This window comes from Amaranthus tricolor, chromosome 2 (assembly GCF_026212465.1).
Source record: "Amaranthus tricolor cultivar Red isolate AtriRed21 chromosome 2, ASM2621246v1, whole genome shotgun sequence".
Classification (NCBI taxonomy): Eukaryota; Viridiplantae; Streptophyta; class Magnoliopsida; order Caryophyllales; family Amaranthaceae; genus Amaranthus; species Amaranthus tricolor.
In genome coordinates, this window is record NC_080048.1 from 33398031 (window position 1) to 33418785 (window position 20755).

The 20755-nt window shown below is 33.9% G+C and overlaps 2 protein-coding genes across 4 annotated transcripts; one reads left to right on the forward strand and one right to left on the reverse strand.

The window, feature by feature from the left end:
* Positions 1–409: 409 nt before the first annotated feature.
* On the forward strand, positions 410–3668 carry LOC130806379 (F-box/kelch-repeat protein At1g22040-like). Of its 2 annotated transcripts, none has more exons than XM_057671424.1 (2): positions 410–605; positions 1797–3668. In XM_057671424.1, the coding sequence occupies exon 2, from the start codon at positions 1846–1848 to the stop codon at positions 3268–3270; it is 1425 nt and encodes a 474-aa protein (XP_057527407.1). In that variant the 5' UTR covers positions 410–605; positions 1797–1845; the 3' UTR covers positions 3271–3668. The 2 variants fall into 2 exon arrangements, with proteins under 2 accessions (XP_057527407.1, XP_057527408.1); XM_057671425.1 differs by having other exon boundaries at positions 1800–3668.
* Positions 3669–3823: 155 nt separating this feature from the next.
* On the reverse strand, positions 3824–19212 carry LOC130806398 (inositol-tetrakisphosphate 1-kinase 4-like). 2 transcript variants are annotated; one of them, XR_009040306.1, is made up of 11 exons: positions 18582–19212; positions 17752–17833; positions 15969–16001; positions 8485–8605; positions 8123–8215; positions 5751–5870; positions 5427–5603; positions 5175–5230; positions 5004–5088; positions 4647–4850; positions 3824–4527 (listed from the first exon to the last, which is right to left on the reverse strand). XR_009040306.1 is itself a non-coding variant. In XM_057671459.1 (10 exons), exons 1-10 carry the CDS (start codon positions 18764–18766, stop codon positions 4759–4761), a joined length of 1044 nt encoding a protein of 347 aa, XP_057527442.1. In that variant the 5' UTR covers positions 18767–19212; the 3' UTR covers positions 3824–4758. The 2 variants fall into 2 exon arrangements, 1 of the variants encoding a protein (XP_057527442.1); XM_057671459.1 differs by having other exon boundaries at positions 3824–4850.
* Positions 19213–20755: the final 1543 nt, after the last annotated feature.

The window sequence follows — 20755 nt, forward strand, 5'->3', positions numbered from 1 at the left end:
GAGATTTAATAGGTTTGGAACTTCTCAAACCACAATCAAATAGATTTAATTTATTTTTTCTTAATAAACACTAGTTTAGGAAATAAATTTTGGTGAACCCCAAATTGAAAATTTTTTTATTTCCAACACTACTTAGGCAAATCATTTTATTTTTTTTACTTAGGTCGTCTCAATAATAACCATCTCTTACATCTCTAATAACAATTTGCGACAATTAATATGCATTTTCATTTGAACGTATGATGTTTCTTTATTTTAATAAAAAATTAATTAATTTTATAACTTTTTAGTTTGAAATGAACTAAATTATTAGAAAAAAAATGTGTAATTTGACTAATGTGTTTTTAATTGGTCATATCTTATCTTCATCAAAAAAATAAAATAAAATATCATAAGCGCTTTCTCATTTTATCTCTAAATAAATACAAAATCTCTCTCATTCTCTAATCTCTATGTACCGTCATTATTGAATTTCCACCAGATTGCATAAACTATTCTAATCTTCCATATTTTTTAATGTATTTTTTCCCATGTTTTTTTAGATCTTCGTTAATTCATACTTGAATCATTTACACACCTTCTCATCAAATTCCGACGTGATTCAGGTTTTTTTTTCTTATTGTTTTTTAATTTACTTCTCCTTGTTCGTTAATCGTAGCACATTAATGGAGAATTCTTTACTTTTCTCATGTTTGTAGAATTTCGATAAACCTTACTTCGTAGTTCATTCTTTAATGGAGAATTCCTTGCTTTTCTTCTTTGCGTAGATTTCTATCAATTTATTGTTATCTAATTTGACTTTAATTGTTTTTTCTGAATCCGTATATGCTTTTTTGAGTTTTAGGTTTAGTTTGCTCTATTGTTAGGTGAGAAAATTGTTGTTGTGGCTTTAAAATCCTTCCAATTGGTTGTAAATTTGAGTTTGGAGGTAAGTTTTTGTATGTTTATGACGATATTTTGAAAAATGTCGATTAGGTTATATTAGGAAGGAATCAATAATTTTTTTTCCATCTGAATTGCTTATTTAGAAACAGAAATATAGAAATAACATTACTGTTTTGGCTGAATGTAGGAATTTCAATGAAACCATTATATAAAATTTATGGAATCATAGACCAGTTGTTATTTGAAAATTTGTTTTTGTATTCCGGTCTTTTTGGAACCTACAAGTACGATGAAATTTCATTGACTTCATAGTTCATTGGTTGTGAGAGAGACTTGAAAATCACTCTGCATTGAGCAACCGATCACCATAGCACCTAGTAGGAAGTTTTGTACAGTGGGTTTAGTGTGAGCATAGTCAATAAATAATGGTTCACTCCAATTTTGTGATAATTTCTTAGTTGCATCATTAATACGAAGAAACATAGGGACGTACCCTTGAGTCCCCCATGGATTGTTGCCACATTATCTAGGAGCATGTGTTTGTAGGTTTGTGCTAATGATAGATTTATGGATAAGAATTAAAGACGGTGATAGCTTGAAACCTTAACTCTTATTTATACTGATTGATGTTTAGTTATCAGGTTGTTATTTTGAAATGTAAACTATTACACATATCCTTTTGAGGAAAAAGTTTGGAGGAGTTCTCTTACCTTGCCATGAGAGATTTTGTGAATGGGTTCTCCTTCCTTTTAAATTTGTTTCACTAAGAAAAGGGCACTTTAGTTTTTCCACAGTTCTGTGCTAAGCATTTGGGTTTTCTCCATTTTCCTACATATGTTTTTCTTAGAAATTGTTTCCCTTACTGCAAATTTTCTGTTGTTGGATAACATTTCTCCGCTTTCTCTACGTAGTAGTATACCTCTACTGCTTATGAATTGACCTGGACTCGTGGAGGACTTGATGGGTGGTGTATTCAGCCTGAAGAGTTCTGGTGATTCTAATACTCAGCACAATGAGAGTTCAACCGATAGAACTTGGAAGAGGCAAAAGGTAGCAAGGTGCTTCGAGCAGAACACAAGACTAATTCCCTGTCTTCCCAATGAATTAACACTCCAAATACTTGCCAGAGTACCTAGAGTTCACTATTTACAACTAAAGTTGGTTTCTCGGAGTTGGAAAGATGCATTATCTATGTCTGAAATATATGATTTAAGGAAAGAATTAAAGATTACCGAAGAGTGTCTTTTCATTCTTTCTCGTATTGAAGAAAAGTTGATATGGTATGCATTGGATCCTGTTTCTCAGATATGGCAAAAGTTACCACCAATGCCTCGTGACACGACACAAGATGGATCTCGTAGAGGCTTGGCAATTCTTCAAATGTGGAACTCTTTGGGATCAAGGATGAAAATAGCAGAAGCCTTACGAGGGTGGCTAGGAGGAGGTGATCCTCTGGATAAACTTCAATTTTGTGGCTGTTCAATTGGGGCTGTGAATGGTTGCCTATATGTAATTGGGGGATTGTCACGGACCTCAGCTTTAAGGTGTGTCTGGCGTTATGATCCTATTTTAAATGTCTGGAATGAAGTGAGCCCCATGTTAACTGCTAGAGCTTATAGTAAGACAGGAGTCATAAATAACAAACTGTACGTTGTTGGAGGGGTTAATAAGCACAGAGGTAGTTTAACTCCCTTGCAGTCTGCTGAAGTGTTTGATCCTGAGACAGATCAATGGTCTGAGGTTCCTAGCATGCCATTCTCTAAAGCTCAGGCCATGCCTACTGCTTTTTTAGCTGATCTTCTTAAACCAATAGCAACAGGATTGACGACATACAAGGGTAAGCTTTATGTTCCTCAAAGCTTATATTGTTGGCCTTTCTTTGTTGATGCTGGTGGAGAGATATATGACCCTGATACAAATTCTTGGATTGAAATGCCGGTGGGTATGGGTGAGGGTTGGCCGGCTAAACAAGCAGGGACCAAATTGAGTGTTGTAGTTGATGATGAGTTATATGCTCTAGATTTAACGGGTTCTTTGGATATTGCTAACATTAAAATATATGACCAACAAGATGATTCTTGGAAAGTAGTTTGTGGAGAAGTTCCGATGCCTCATAATCCAAATGATGCTGAATCTCCTTACCTACTTGCTGGTTTCTGCGGAAAGCTTCACGTGATCATCAAAGATTCCAATTCCGAAATTGCAGTTTTAGAAGCTGCTAAAAAACCCGTGGCACAACCTTTGCAGTCAAAACGATTGTCTAGCAGAAGCTATTTGACCGAAAGTTTGGTTGCATCCCCTTCATCAGAAGTCACCTGGAAAGTTATTACGTCAAAGAGAGTTGGGCCTGCTGACTTGATTAGCTGTCAAATTCACAGGATTTGATTTGAATTCTAAAAATGTTGCTTGAAGATGAACTCGACTATACAGCTAATATGCTTGGCTTTCTAGTGCTTGCTTTTGATAAATGAGTTTGATGCATCTTTTTGCACGGGTGAGAATCGGAGCTCCCATCTGAATTGCTCTTACTGCGACTGGTAATGGTTTATATTTATGGTACGTGTTTCTGTTTGTAGTAAACAGACTGCTATATATTATCTGTATATGTATTTATGGCAGTTTCTTGTTCATATATAATGAACAAATACAGTGGCACCATATAAACAAGTGGAAGTGCCTTAGATCCAGATTTCACTTCCAGGTTTCAGCTACACGTATACGCAATGCTGTATATTACAACCAATATATATACTTATTTCAAGCTTCTTCATATTTTCACAAAACACATTGTACTGACTTTGTTGATTACTCGGCTGCCACAAAACGAAGTGTCAATTGCTTAAAATTGGTAGTATAATCTATCGTTTACAACCCAGACGTACTGATTTTCTTGTTCATATTGCCACAAAACAGTGTAACTTTTTGATTTATTTTAAGAACTCAAAAACGGTATATCCATCTTCATTTGATTTTCAAGTTTATTTTAACTGAATTTTCTACTACCTTAATTATCAGTAACTATTGTAGGAGAACGTCTCTTAGTAAGACGGCCTTCTATATAATGAAATTTGTATTATTAGTTAGACTAGATTTAGTCTATATAGACTGTCTTATACAACAATTTGTGCGTGATTATATGTCAACACAACACATCGGCTGAACTTATAATCTATAGCCATTGTTTTCCTCTTCATGGGCAACAGAAACCTAAATGGTGAAGTCACATTCATAGATTGCCATGAGGCTTAAAATACAGCGCACAATTGGAGATCAAATCTAATTTAAGTACTTTGAAAACGTCAATAGATAATGTTACACAAAAACCGACTGCTAATTTAATTACGCAAATAGCTACAGGCCTACAATAGAAAGTCCTCTGTTAAAACAAAAGAATTACAGAGATGCACATCTCTACAGGGACTATGAATACAATCCTTATTTTCTATAGTTGCTTGGATTATATGAATCAATTATTAGACACAGAGGGAAGTGAATTAAGGGATTTGAGGATTATAACTATTTAGCTTCGCTTCTTATTGTATTTGGTTTACCCAGAAGTTCTGCCAGCAATCACGAACGATTTAAATCCCGCCAAATCCAATGCACAGATCAAAGTACCCCACAACACGGATGAGATTATACCTGATTAAAATATTTACATAAACAAGATTGCTTCACAGCTTATTATATAAGCCACTAGCATCGCCAACCTTAATGCTTCAACTGTTAAAAGGCTAAGCATTGTGGAGGGTTATTCTTACCAGTTAACAATCGGATAATCCAGAACTGTTAAACCTGTTCCACTTTTTTATGGAACTAAAAGCAGTAAAGCACGTTTGATGACAGTGGCTACCCCCTTCGTCCTCTGAACACTTATACACAAAGTTTCTTCCTGTATTTGCTGTCCGCAAGACCCGCCAGGAAATCAGCAAATATGTGCTCATACCCCGGCATTTTTCCATAACCTGATAGACATAATAGCCAATTTCACAAATAAAATGAACTGTAACCCAGATTTTAAAATAGCAATCCTATCTTCTGTATTTTGTACACAATTTGGAAGAGAAATGTTCAAGCGGTACATGATATATCAAGATTCAAGACAAGCAGGGACTTGCCAGGGAAGTAATTTATGTCTATCACATAAAAGAGATCTCTTGTTCCATGCTCACGGATAATATCAATATTGAACAGTTGAAGCCCCTAAACAATGAAGTGAGCAGATCAATGATCAGCAAAAACATAGTAAGGATGAGAAAGCATCAACAATGAAGATGGAAAATAATTACCATTCGGCGGCGAAGCTCCTCAACAAGCCTCTCAAGCAAGGGTCTTGGAGGAAGCTCTGCAATAGATTAGACTAAATACAATGAAATCTTCTCAAGCCCAATAAAACGGCGTTACTATTTTCCACACTTACAAATTAATCCATGAAAACCACAAATCCCAGATCCACATAAGCAGAGTAATTAGCACAACAGACAACAAAACTCCTAATACTTTTTTGTATTGGTGAATGGTAATTGAAAACAATATTTTACCGGCAACGCCAGGATCCAGTTCTGCCTCATCAGCACAGGCTGCAGCACAAGAAACCCTTGGAAACTGAAAAACGCCAGCATACTTTGAAAGCTCTCTCTTGCAGACATCAGGAAGAGAGAATCGCCTTATGACTTTTATTGCATCTCCAACAACATAGACTTTAAACATAACCCCACCTGCAAGAAAACAAATACATTTAACTCAAACTTCTTTAGCTAACAAAGTTTTCAAAACAATGTATAAATTCCACAATGCTCTAGCTACTTGCAGCGGAGAGGACAGGAAACTGCATAAGGAGACAAATCACCTGTGATATGACTTACCATGGTTAACAAACTCCTGAAGAACCAATGGAGGCTCAAGCTTAGATAGAGAGACATTATCATATGCAAGAAAGAGCTCATGTGACTTTGCACTTCCATCCACAAACAAAGGTTTTGCCACTGCACTTACAATCCAAAAACCCAAGTTCAAATTCACTATCAGACTAACAGTTAAGTACTAACATACTTCAAACATAAGAAATGTTGTCCAAACTCACGTTAAGATTACGAACAAATATGTCTCTTTTCTACTCAATGGATAACTCAGAGATAGTGTTCATTTTACCTTGTGCTCCAACAAGGAGATTTCAACAACAAAACTAATACAAGAAAAACATTTGTGGCACATTGACAAGAAACTATTAAAATTGACAAAGTGAACCATTTATTATTAGTGTTATAAACAGGCAAGAACAAGCATCTATAGTTCTCCCAATATCTTAACAAGTTCAGAAAATTCTATCATCAACTAAATCACACAAAACTGCTTCAAAGTCGATCATCATCAACATTCTCGTCCTTCAACACCTATCCCTTGTACATCCAGTAAGCCTTACATTCTACAAAAACCCAAGAGGAACACCATAGAATCAATATCCTACAACTTTAGATCTTTCTAAAAGCTTCGGTCATGTTGGCCTTCCAAGCCAGCTTCCATAAACTAAGGTGCTTCAATGATAGCGGGCAACAGGCATTCAACGATAAGTGAAGGCCCACATCCCAACCCGATTCATCCGAGTATCTGGCTATCGGATACCCGGATAAATTGGGTCGGAACATCGAGTATCCGTTTTATATGCGGCACTTTTTTTGTGTATACAATACAAATGTTTCTGAAATTTAAGCAGTTGTATTGATTTGAGAAGTTTCTATTTTCTCTCTTACGCTAATTAAGTTTAATGTCTCTTGAACTTTTCTACAAAAATTGTTCTAACTACTTAAGATTTTGTTATTTGTTCTAAGTTGAATTAGGTTTTGGATTTTTCATGTTTGGCTGATTGAAAGCGAATTGAGAATCACTGAATGAATTGAGGGTAGAATTTTCAGTAAAAGATTTTTGGGCAATATGACATAAGAATGATTGTAGCTTAACAGAACAATTTTATGGGTTTTTAGTAGTATTATATGGAAGGATTTTTTTTTAGAAGTTAGTAGTACAACTGGCTAGGTCGGCATTTTTGCGTAGAAAATGATTTCTTTTCTTTTTTACCCTCTATATACCGGGTCAATGGATACCGATCGAATTTATTTTATGACCCATGACCCGACCCGGTTATGACGAGTCGGGTACCCAACCCATAACTTTTTTTCATAAGACAACCCGCTATCAGGGATGCGTGTCAGCAAAATCTACGGGTCGGGTCAAGAAAATTGGGTTTTCCTAAACACCCCTACAGTTGTGTAGGCTTATATTTCAGTCATGCTAATCTGAACACCACTATAATACGGTTGTGATATGATGATCTAGGCGATATTGTGCCTATGTTTCTAAGACCCCTAGGGATCACGAGTTTCCGAGAAACCCAAACATCTCAATAATCCTCCCTTGAACGGCTATAATGCATACATCTGAAGTAGTCTTTAGTGCGAAGTGGAAAACCCATGGGGAAAGCTTCATTGGGTCACCACAACGAAACCAGGAATGACCCTTGTAGGGTCATAAAATGATCCCAAAAAGTCCTTCATTATATCCCAAGAAACACATCCATAAGGCTATATGACTAAATTATCTTAATCCAACAAAGTTCTATCCAATAAAATCCCCTCTTATGACCTCTCCATAATGAAGAATTAGGAAATGTATATATTGTATATATATGTTTGTCATGCATTTAGAGAGCAATCTGGAAAAACCCTCCTTAAAAAAGCAACAATGGAAGCTAAGTAAATGAACATGAAAAACCTCCCAAACATAGCTCTACTCCAATATATTTGAAGGAACAGCCACATAGGTAGCCACAAAAATTCCATCAAAGATCAACTTATAATATCATCCAGATCATAAACACGGACAAAAAAATCCTAGGGAAAAGAAACTTCATCAAGAATCAAGATCCTCAATTCTTGATAACATTTAACGCTAGTAAAGAGACTAAGGAGCCTTGAAACTCATCCCGACTAGAATAAAAAATAAAAATATATGTTCATGCAATAGAGATGACAAAGTGTGGTACATCCTACGCCATTCACATGTCATGAGGGCACACGTAAAAAAAACTACGTTAACAATCATGAGTATCCCAAATTCACTACCAACTACTTGGAGACAACATTTTCTTGGTCCACAAGAAAGCAACTCTTTTCAGTTCATAATAAATCAAGATATCAAGAACCATTAACCAGACATAGATATGTGCACAAAAAAAAAATACCTAATGGCAATCTCAATCCGGCTTTGGCAACCTCAAAAGGAATCGATTTAGGATCTTTCTTGATAACTAGCTGCTTAGGCGCACAAACTCTGCCTGCAGGGCATAAAATCAGAAACATTGATTTGCAATGCACAATAAAGAACAGAGAAAATACACACAAGGAGTAGAAAAATGTAAACGTGATGATATTCAGATTATTTAAAATTTTAAAAAACTAGAGTTCTGAGTAACAGTTTGAGCAAAAGAAAAATAGTTTTCATTCAAAATGAAACAGAAAGAAAAAGAAGCAAATGAAAATGTTGCCGTAGAAAAAGCAGATAGATAAAATCACTAGTATTTTAAATGTTACATTATAAAATTACCAAAAGAATCATCCAAATCTAAAGCAGCAACATCTTCGAGCATAGATTGTCGATTTCGCACACATTGTATCGCATGAGGAGGATCAAGGACCGTTACATCTGGATGCTTGAGTCTATAATCCTTCAAAGTGACATAGAAATGAAAAAGGGTTAGATTGAAGCTCAAACTCACTGATAGACTTCACCTGAGAGGCTTATGACTAAGAACACCTAGGTACATGAATGATGAATGCTCATTCTAGATACTCAACAATCTTATTTCACAGACAGTTCTTTTATCCTAGTTGGAAAGTTCACAAGATGTCCCTAATTAGTTACAAATAATCATCTTACTACGATACTTCATATAAATATAAAATGTAATGACTACAAAGAAATTTAGAAATGACACTCACAGGCATAGACACAAATGCAATACAGACTACAGAGTGAAAGTCACATGATTCCATCATTCAATTAACATAATCTTTCTTATGTTACATGACAAGTTGGCTCAATCACAGTGTAATTTGATAAACTGAAAAAGTCCATTACAAATTTGCAACATTTGTACGAAATCCATTCTAGATAATAGTTATATTTATTACCTTTTTGTGCTTCCAAGGGTCAATCAAAAACAAACTCTTTATTCACTAACAAGGATAAGATTGTATATCCGACCCAAAGCAATCTCTAAGTGAGAGACAATAATGACATTGGGTTAATTGAATTTTGTAAATACTCTTTTGTACCTTGTTAATCATTTATGATATAAGACACTGGGTTTAGACATTACTGTGACTCAAAACACGACTCCATAGTCCTCTCATTGGTGAATTGCAGTAGTACATCTCAATCTCTATGAGATCACCCCATAGAGGAAGAATTATTTTATTTAAAAGACAAAGTAGTATTGGTGGGACAAAGAGAGATACAGAGGGAGTTTGTAAGGCCATCATAAATAATAGGCAATGTAGCAAACACAAAGGGACAACTCAAATAGAAAATGGAGCAAACTCTTGGCAATTGAGTATAACACACGCAACACCTTCAGTTTGAAAAAATAAAAATGACATGGGAATAATGACTACTAACAAGTATTAAGATGTAATACAACTTATGTACAAATATGCATATTAACAAATTAATCTTCAAATAACTCCATCCTCCAAACATCTCATTTAGCTTTCAAACCCATGCATCATCCAACAACCAAAAACAAACACATACATTCATCAATGGAAACAATTTAAGATTCCTCGTGGCATGCAAATGAAAATTCCTCTAAATTGAACATGTGGAATCAGTTATGTAGAGGAAAACCAAGAAGAGTTCAAAAATCAGTTCTATTGCTCTAGAAACATAGTACATGGTCATTCGAAAGCAACAACATCATCACCATTGATATACAATTCTTTAATTTTCAGAGTACATTCTGATTTGAAAAAGTTTAGCATAAGATATTAACCTAGTTTAATACATGGAGAAAGAGACTTAGCAAAATGTCTAGAAGCAAAATACTTTAGCTCTTCAGATTATCCAAAGTAACTCAAGTACCTTTGATGGATTCTAGACACTCCAACACTATTATGACACCTCGACACTCCAATTCAAACTGAGATAAGGGAAAATGTAAACAATATAGTTTAGTTTGGCAAACACATATCCTAGTCCGGCACAAGTAATCAAGTCCTAATAACATAGGCTAAGAGGGAAATGCATGCTCAAAAAATAAACAATCAACATGATATCCACCTATTATAATCTAGCACTATTCACTCACCCCAACACATAATTCTCCTTGCCTACAACCAACACCTACAATTTGAATTCCCAAAGGATGGATAGCCCCTAAAACACGCATCACACTAAAAGCAAAACTTCCTAAAGGCAAGTAGGGCATCAAGGTTTTTTTCCTTAATATCTGATATATCATATGTATGCATATATACATAATGACACCTTCAAAACTTGAACAAAAATTATTGGTTTAGTGGTAAAGTAAGGGGTTTCATAACAAAACGTTCAAGATTCGAATTCATTGTGCCCCTTCAACTTTCATCCAACTTTCAAGATAGGCCTTGACTCCAAATGTCTAGCATGCATTGTTGGGTGGCCAAACCATAACTTCTTTTTCTAATATCTGATTCAAATAACGCTTTAAGGAATACTTGCTACCCTCAACTCTTGTGTAAATGATAAAGAAAAATAAAATAGGTTGTTTGATTTTCTTACTCCAATTGGTAAGAGTAATGAGCAGTTGCTTATAACCTAGTGAAAATATGCACTTCAAGTAAATGCACAAAAGAACACCCAAGAAAGATTTGACTCAACTTTTCTGCTAGCCTCCCATATTGTAAAACATTAAACCCAACACTCCCCTGTATGCGCCGCCATCAAACCAAATGAATCATTTTGTTTATTCTTGTATACCCTTTATAGCCGTAATTACTCCATTGGTACTATTCCTATTCATCATATTCCCTAAGTATCCTTTAAAACAACAATGTACACCTTAAACCTAGAACACTCTCAATTCTATTAGTACCTTGAGTGCTTGACTTTGCTGCAATAGCAACAAAGATCTCAATCTCTTTTCATTGCTCACCCACATTACCCCCATGAGCACAGACCAACTTAAAAGGGGGCATGGAGAGGCATAAGCTCTAAAAAATCTGTGAAAAACAAAGCTTCATGGAAAAAGAAGTGTGACTTAGGTATCGTTCAAACCTAAAGGCACTACCTTAAGAATAAGTCACACGCAACATTGAATGGGCCTAATCCACTTTAGAGGAGTATTAAGTGATATTATTATCTTTTTATAGTAGTATGTTATTCAACTAAACAAAAGTATGGGAGTGAAGAGAACATATCAAAATACAAAAAGACCAAAATCAAGATAAAACAAATGGTACGTGAGGCAAGCTTACACGTGTACAAAGAGGTATACAAGTTGGACTCAGAGAGAAAGATCTTTATAAGATAACCAAAATAAGACAAAGATTTTAGTAGGATGGAGTGTGCTAAGGATAAACAACAAAACATTATTGCCCAAGATGAAAAGATGAAGGATAAGTGGATGGGGTACTTTGACGAATTGCTAACTCAATAGATGCCAAATAGGGGACGAAAAAAAATACCTTAATAATATGGGTTAGAAGAGAACAAAGAATTTATGAGGCGAATAAAAAAAGTAGAGGAGGAAAAGGCTTTAGAGAATTGAAGCGAGTGAAAGCAATGGCTCCTGCTGATCGTTGCTATACTTATCAAAACTTGGAAATGTCTAGCCGATAGGATTGTTAACTTAACATTTTTAATAAGTATTATATATAGAGAAAAAAAAGATGCCTAAAAGATAAGCATTGTAATACCTATCCACAAAAATAAAGATGTGCAAGACTACTCCAATTACAAAATAAAATGGTTCCAACTATAATTCAAAAGAAAAATTGACATTTATAATCTTGTTGTTTTACTTTTGCCCATCCACCAAAAATAATCCCACATTTTGATTATTTTCTAATAATCTCAACTTTGTTATGTGTTTACTCACAACATGACCTTCTATAACGTGTTATTATTCTTAGAAAAAGGAAAATCAAATTAATATCTAAAAAACATTTTTTTAAAATGAAAAAAAAAATCTCTCCCTTCCCCACTATCGGGAAACCCCAGCATCACCCCATGCCCAGCCCCAATCTTGGTTTTAAAAAGTGCGCCTAAGGAGAGGCACATGCCTCGTGCGCCTCATGTATGTTACCTTCAATTTTTGCCTTAAAGAAGTAGTTGTTTATTTGAATATAAAAGAGAAAAAAGCCCTTTCTTGCCTTAGTCAAAATAAATGAAGATAGCAGGAGCACTGTTTTTCTCTTTGAACTGTGCCACCATCCTTCTTCCTTTTTCTTCTTTGTTTTATTTTATCTCTATTCTTCTTTTTTCTTTCTGATTTCGATCACTTCTCTCTTTTTAAGTTTTCTTTCCTTTCTCTCATTTCTTCTTATTTTATTTTATAATGCTTGGATTTCATTTTTTTCTTTTTTTTTCTTTTTTTCTTTTTATACTTCTGCTCCTATCTTTTATTACAATTTCAATTAATCTCTAATTTGTTTACAAGTTAGTCAAAAGAATAATGATAAAGTAGTGTTTATCTAACTTGTATGTAGTAACAATATGAATTTCATGTTGTTTTAACTATTAAATGGAGTACGTTTGAAAATTGACTTTGGAGCTTTTTAGTGAAAATTTTCAACTAGCATACGAAAAGCACGCGCCTTACCCTTGCACCTTGCACCTCTTAAAACTAAGGCCTCAATTTGCTTCCCCTCCCCAAACCACAATGCTTCCCCTCCTTCAACCCAAACCCAAACACAAACCCCCTTTCCCACCCCTTTTTCGTCATTCATTCAGCAATACTCGATACCCAGCAAGTGTCTCATGCTTGGATCCATGTATGTGCTTTATAGGTTCACCATGCACCCCCTTAACTGCCCATCTTCCAATTTATGATTTACAATCATATTATTGCATCATGTACCTAAGTTTTGCTAAGGATTTTGACTTTTTACCAATTGAGAATCAAATAATATATATACCTTTTGATCTTCTACTATTTAGTGAAATACTCATATTTGTATCATTAGGTGTGTTTCAATTTAATAAAATCAATTCCATTTCCATTTGGATGTTCTTAAATTTTGCTAATTTGTCCTCCATTGTTGTTCACCACACGCTTTTACCCCAAAAGACCTAAAATTAAGATACAAATTTTGATAATTTAAATTTAATACTTTACTTTGCAATGAGAATATTTAGTTTGAACAATTCTTCAATTATAGGTAGTTTGAGCAACTCTTAGGAGTTTTCTAATTAAAAAGATATAAATTTTATTTTGCTTTTTTCTAAGTAAAATAACATGCTATAGAAGTTCAATAGATTATTTTTAGAAAATAATCAAATGCTGAGATTATTTTCGGTTGATGGTAAAAGGTTGGATATTTAATGTCAACTTTTCCTAATTAAATCAAGTTGAGAAGTCACGCCATGAAGTAACGTGAGAGTGTGATAAAACATTGCATGAGAAGATACATAAGCATTTCTAAAACCAATTTGGTTTAAGACTAAGACAATCTACCATGGAAATTATCCGTGCACATCAAATGGAGTGTTACAAGGTATAGAAAAAGGACATCCACTAGAGTAAGTATGAAAAAAATATCAAAGTGAAGTACTTGAACAAGCTATGAGTACAAACTAGCATTAGGACAGGTGAAAAAATAGACCGAAAATGTTATGTCATGCAAATATATTATAACAAGTGAAGAAGTGACCAAACGTTTTCCAATCACACCTGATGTACATCAAAATTCAGCTTTAAGCCCTATAACAGTGTTTTACAAGTAATAACAAGGCCTATATAAGGAGATTTCCCATTGTGCATGTAAACTATTGACATTGTATTTAGAGAACAAAATCAAATTAGGGGTCAATACTTACTAAACATGTGGAGGCACACTTTAGAATTAAAATGGTTTAAATTAAGTTGAACGAAGACAAAATATATGGAATGTCGTTTCGCCACAAAGAATCATATCAAAGATATTACAAAATCAAATACGAAGAAGCTCCTCCTAACCGAGTATTTAAGTACCTCGGCTCAATTTTTCACAATAACACAAATAATGTGACCGAGGTGTCCAACTATGATTCAAGAGATATTTTTTTATCAAAAATAACATAGACAAGGGTGAAGAATGACTTCTAAAAAATTAGGATTTTAACAAGAGATAGGTTTGAATGGAGCAAAAGAATATACATTGATGGTCATCAAAATTAAATTTTTTAACTGTATATTAGTGTTAGATAAGAGTTAACTACAAGCATAACTTGTGTTAACGACAATTTTCCATATTAATTTGTTATGGGTATGTAGTCAACCCACTATGTGTTCAATAATGATTCTTTTAGCATAACTTTTACATAATTATTCATTTTCTTAAATTTTTTGCTTTGATATTGGTTTGTTAGGGTGCTACGTTTAAATCGAAGGTTAGCATGAATGGGACTGAAACAAGTACCTTTCCTTCATCAACAATATTTACTAATTTCCTAGCTTTTAAACTTAAACTTCTTCCAGTATCCCAATGAATCAACATGGACTATTCTTCAAAGCAAGAACAACTACACCCATCATAGCCTAATCCTTAGAAACCCACTAATTTTAGAAGCCACGCCAATATATTTTTCCCTAAAGCTTCCTACTTCCCATTTTAATCACCACATGAATACCATTTTCTGTCTTCTCGACCCTTTCAAAGTCAAATGCAATTGTATCACCATCTTCCATGACTAATAACTACCAAGTATCTCTTGACCCTCATGCTCAATCTCACCACATGCAAAAACTAACAGCTGCACAAATTGTCGATTTCTCTCCCTTTCCACCATCATTTTCACATTAATATTCTTATTTCTCGCTTCTAAAATTTGGAAATATGTCCAATCAAAGGCACAAGGTATTAATGAAAACAAAATTAATATTTGAAGAAAACAACAACTGAAAAAAAAAATTATTTTTTAACAAATGGTGCTGGAGAGGATGCCCTATAAAGCAATAACCGAGTAATCGGCACCTTTGTTTTGTATACTGCAACATTAAAAGGAGACATAAGTCAACACACATTAGAAAATAGCTTAATGGAACCACTTAAAAACCATAGTGCAAAAAAAGGGGAACGGTTTCGATCGCGGTAATGGAACGATGATGCGGTAGCGAGAGTGATGCGGCTATTGTAGCGCCTGAATATTGATTGAATCATAAGATATCCCTTGATACGGCTCAAAAAGCGGATTTTTTCTACCTTTACAATGCGGTAAATATCGGTTTGTATGTTTTGAAAACCTTTATAGTGTGTGCAAATGTGATGTTATACGGCCTTATTTTCACACTTTGTAAGATCCCTATCAATTGTCTAATAGTTTATCCTTTAACTGGATTAAAAAAGGTTAAAAGTTACATACTCTAGCGTATAGATGTGATTACATAAATGAAGGTATCATGTTACCAAGACTAAAAATAATAACAAATCCAAGATATAAATCAGTCATTTAGCATAAACAGTTCAAGGCAACAATAACACGACAAGATGCAGTAATTTTTGAAGCCATGCCTAATAACTCCTCGAAAAGATATCTAAATTGAGGTAGAAAGTCAAATCTCACTACTCTGAACTCTTGAGTGACCAATGATTAATATCTTGTGAAGGTTTATGATGTACAGAGCATGATTCTGCAAATTATGCCAGGCAACATTAAGCTTTTACTAGCATAAATGCTCATCACCAAAATGTTCCATGTAACAATGTCATGTGAATCCAAATCATAAAAGAACTCATTGCCTTAAAAACAAACTCCACGCCACCATAGCATTATATAGAAACCACAATGTCCTAAAAAGGTGTACATGATTTTATGCATTAGTAGAAAACACTCATAAAGGAATAACTTACCTCAAGAATTTGGCTCCATTCATTTCCCAACAACTGTAAATAACATAGAAATAATTAGAGACTAGCATGGTAAATCTGAAAGGACAAAGAGAACCATTAAGGACATCACAAAAGATATCATTGACTATGGAAAAACAGGATAAAAAAAAAGTCAAAATATATCATAAAGTCACGAGAGTTGAGACCTAAGAAACGTGAGAATTCCGTTTCTTAACATTTCTTAAACCCCTCACTTGGTAGTTCAAAACCCAACGTCTATGACTCATCTACTTCATGTCTTGCTTAATTGGACACACATGTGTTTCTTCGAGATAGACAACACAATAGCAGGTTTCTTTTTTTCCCTTAGCTAAATGGTGAGCATTATATAGCAAACTCAAAAATGTCAATGAAGTGAAGAGAAATGGAATAAAGGAAAGCAAGAAACAGTAGGCCTGATAGAACATATTACTAGTATTAAGTCAATTAGTTAATACTATCATAAGTGAAGTAGTATAAAATCAACAAAATCGTATTCAAGCTATACGTTTATTCAAAAATATTGAGCTAAAGATATATGCAAAGGCAGGGGTTGGCAAAGCTAGGCCATCCCCCATCCCCCTATTTTTTTTTTTTTAACTTTTATTTCATATCGACCTCTTAGTTAATATCTTTTCCTTTTTTGCATTTTCTTTTACTTCAAAAATACCAATTTTTCTAAATATACTAGGCAATCATTATGAATTTTAGACTATTTTGATCGATTCATGCGTGAGAGCCTTGTTATTTCTTTGAATTCAAGTTACATTTTACTCTTTAGGATAGGGAATATGCTTGTTGACCTCAACAAATCAATTGTGTTTTTTTGGGAAACCATAAGTTATTTTGAAGTGATTTTGAACCTGATTCAATATGAGTTTGTTTATCTATCCCTCATCGATTCAGCCATCACAATTCTTCCACTTTCTCTCGAGTCCAAAAATCCTAAAACCCATTCACAACCTTCAACACAAAGCATCCTCAAATTTCACCAAAAATTACAATTACAATTACAATTACTCCAAATATTCAATCTTTGGAAAATTATCTTCAAACCACCGACACAAGAAAACCTTAACTCTTATTTCGGCCTTCCCATGGTCGAAATCCAAAACCTCTATGTTTACCCCCCAGCTTTGACCATCACCATCTCCGGGTCACCCTACATCTGTATTATGTCCTTATCGCAAAACCACATAAGCCTCCAACTTTACCCTAAAAATGTCTAACTACAAAAACTCCTTGCCTCTCAAACCAATTCCAATACTACCGTGATTAGGATTCTCCTAAAAAAACACATATAGCATCCAACTTGTACACCTTGTTCTATATCAAGTTAAATTGTATCAAGCATTTTATTTAGTACGTTGTATTGATTGTTTAAACAAATTCTTAGCTACATGGCCACACTATAAAGAAATTCATATACCATATATTACAATTTTTATTAGTGAAAAAGATTCATTCCAAAATTTATAAGAAATATATTATTGAACAAAGTCTCTATCCCAATCAACTAAGATGAGTTGACCACAAGACAAATAACTACCATATCATAAACACTGAGAACAACAAGTAGATAAAAAGAAACAAGGATGAATAAAACTTATATGTTACTAGTGCTACATATGATATATATACACTAAAGATGGCTTCTTTATGAGGACACCAATAGGCAGTGACTAATTCATTCATACAAGAAAGAACAAGTAAAAAAAATGTAATGCAGATTCAAATATGGTAGGGCAATAACTGACTTACTGACCTTATGCAAAACAATGTCAAAAGGACCTTGCTCCGCCAGGGGCTTATTTTGGTCGATAGGTACAAATAAAATCCCTTTATTTCTGCATCAAAAAAAAAGCTACATGTAAATCGACAAACTTCCGAAACTTCATATCTGGTTTTCTACTTCACCAACAGCAATCATCAGTCATCACACTCTTATTATTAACGAGAACTTCGATAACCCAAAACTTCAAAAGGGCTATTAATCATTAAACTGATAAAACATCATCAAATGGACCAAAAATCCATTACACAAAGCCATAAGGCTACATAATGAACTTATAAAACAACCAAAACCATTACTTCACCATTCAAATTTTGGGCTCCCTAGAGTAACAATCTATTCAAATGTAAATAATAAAAGAGTAAATAACAACGTCGAAGGCAGACAAAAGATTTTACTAAGTGCACTGTGTCTTATATGGAGTACTTTTATGAGATAATTATTGCGACGTGCAATTTAGGAACTACAGGTGAAAACTGATTAACTCAAAAAGTCATAAAGTATTGAATTAGATGAAATCATTAAAAATCCAGTGGCGGAAGAATATATGTCATGAAGTATTCCATAAACTAATAGCTTACCAAAACAAGCAAAATTGTAAAAATTCCATTCACCAATTTTATTCAGCATCAAAATATACAATACTAATTGTTATCCTACATAATCCAGGAACATGAATCATATTCTAATTATTGTGGCAACAAAAAAATAAGGGCGTATATATCTGACAACGAATCAAAAACCAATAATTGAAACAACTCAAAAAAAAAACAAGAAATTTAAAGAAAGTGCAAATAATATACCGAGCAACGAGTTCAAGTTTTGGTTGCAAAAAACTCTGCTTCTTCTTCGTAGTTAACGCATAACCAACCACAATTTGTTGCGAAAACCCTAAATTAATCAATGAAGAATCCGAATTCGAAACTAAATTCATTTCTTTAGTGTTTCCTCGCTCTTCTTCATTTTCAATTTCACCGTCTAATCTCATGCCCAATACCAACAAAACTCCAATATCGTCAATCAAACACTAACATTAGGGGTTTTTCACGCGATTGCGCAGAAGTCACTCAATGACTCAATCAATGACGAAAATGTCAAAAAAAAAAAAAAAAAAAAAAAAACGATTATTTTATTTGCTAATGATCAATTTTACTAAATCAAAAACACAGTCAACGAACAATAATTTATCTGTGAATTTGATTGAGTGAAGGACATTAATGGCGTAAATATATAGGAAGCAATCCTGAGAAGATAGCGAAGAATGAGGAGAAGAAAATAGGCGAATATTCCGAGTTTTTTCAGCAGAGTTTGGAGGAGGGAAGAAGAGAGAATTAGAAAGCAAGAAGAGAATTTAAGTATGAAAGGTAATGGAATGTTCGATTGGTCTAAAGTGGATTTTTTTCCTTCGGTTGTCTTTCATTATTCTTATCTACTTGTAGTGAGGATGTTAATGGCAATTGGGGAATTTTACATTTGTACTTAAAAAAATAGATGTGATCATAGTGAACGATCATATGGTCTAGATTCTAGAGTATGAGTGTTCAATGGGGCGGGTTGATCTAACACGTTAAAATTCAAGTCACTTTTAAGATAGTTATTAACAAGTAAGGTTGGAAATGAGTTAAATTATTATTGAGCTTTGATATAAAGAGTCGGACGGGTTAGTCTGAGTCATTATTGGACTTGGTTTTCATAAGACATTTTTTCATGTATTTGGGGTCATTAATTTAGGATAATAAGGAGATTGATGGAGATGTTATTTAGCGAATACAAGCAAATTAGCTTCGGTGGTGACCAGCCACTAGAGAGCTTTGTGATAAGAAATTTCCAACTACACTAAAAGGGATTTCTTTATGAGTTACAATCATGCATGCTTTTGTTGTATGCAACTGAATATTAGCTGATGAAGAAGATTTTTGAACATAAGATGGAAATTGCATGTTGAGGTGGATGTAAGATCACATGATGATGATAAAATCAGGAGTTTAGAAAGAAACTAGGAGTTTTCCCTCTTTCTACAAAAATGCGTAAAAATAGATTGAGATGGTTTGGACATATGCAGAGAAAAACTATCGACGCTTTAGTGAGAGGAATCGAAAGCATCATAGTTGAGGGTAAGAGAGGCCTAGAAAGACCTAAGAGAACGTGGGAGGGACAAATCAAATGTGACTTGCATGAGTTACACCTCTCTAAGGACTTGACTAAGAATAAATATAGTTAGAGGAGCATAATTTGTGTCTTAAACTACTCATACTTTTCTCACTTATATGTTTTTGCTCTTTGTTTTTGCCTATTTACATGCTGACTCATTTATTTATTTTTTATTTTTTTGTGCTTATGGTTCAGCTTGTGTTGTAAGATGCACGTTTGTCGGTTCAGCTTCACTCACTCCCTCGTTGCAGAATTAATTCTTTTTGGCCGTCTTTCTCGACCCTAGAGACTCTTTGGCCTCATTCTCCTTTATGGGTATGAGTTGTCGTCTTTCATCCCTCATTAAAGCCTAATAGTTTCCATGAGCCGAATACACATGGACTAACCAAAAAATAAATTAAATCTAATTTGTAGAAAAAAAAACTTCAAAAAAAAAAAAGTAATTTACTTTCATCAATCTCATCAAGTTTAAGCAATTTTCTTCCGCGATTCTTACTTTATTTCTTCCATTATTTCTTTGTTCTTCAACCTAAATTTACATGTAATGTTTATTTTGTTCTTTTTTGAATATTTTTAGTGTTTTATGATAGTAATTAATATATGTGTTTATAAAATGTGTGTTTTTATACAATTATATTTACTCTGTTGCTCTATTTTTTCTGGAAAGAATGTTCCTATAGTATTGATCGAGCTAATTGACTTGAGCATATGAATTTGAGTTCACTTCAATGATCCCTCCAATTCAGAGTTAATGCTCAATTTGCTGCTTTTGATCCCTCCAATTCAGAGTTAATGCTTAATTTGCTTTTAAACATCATTTATATTT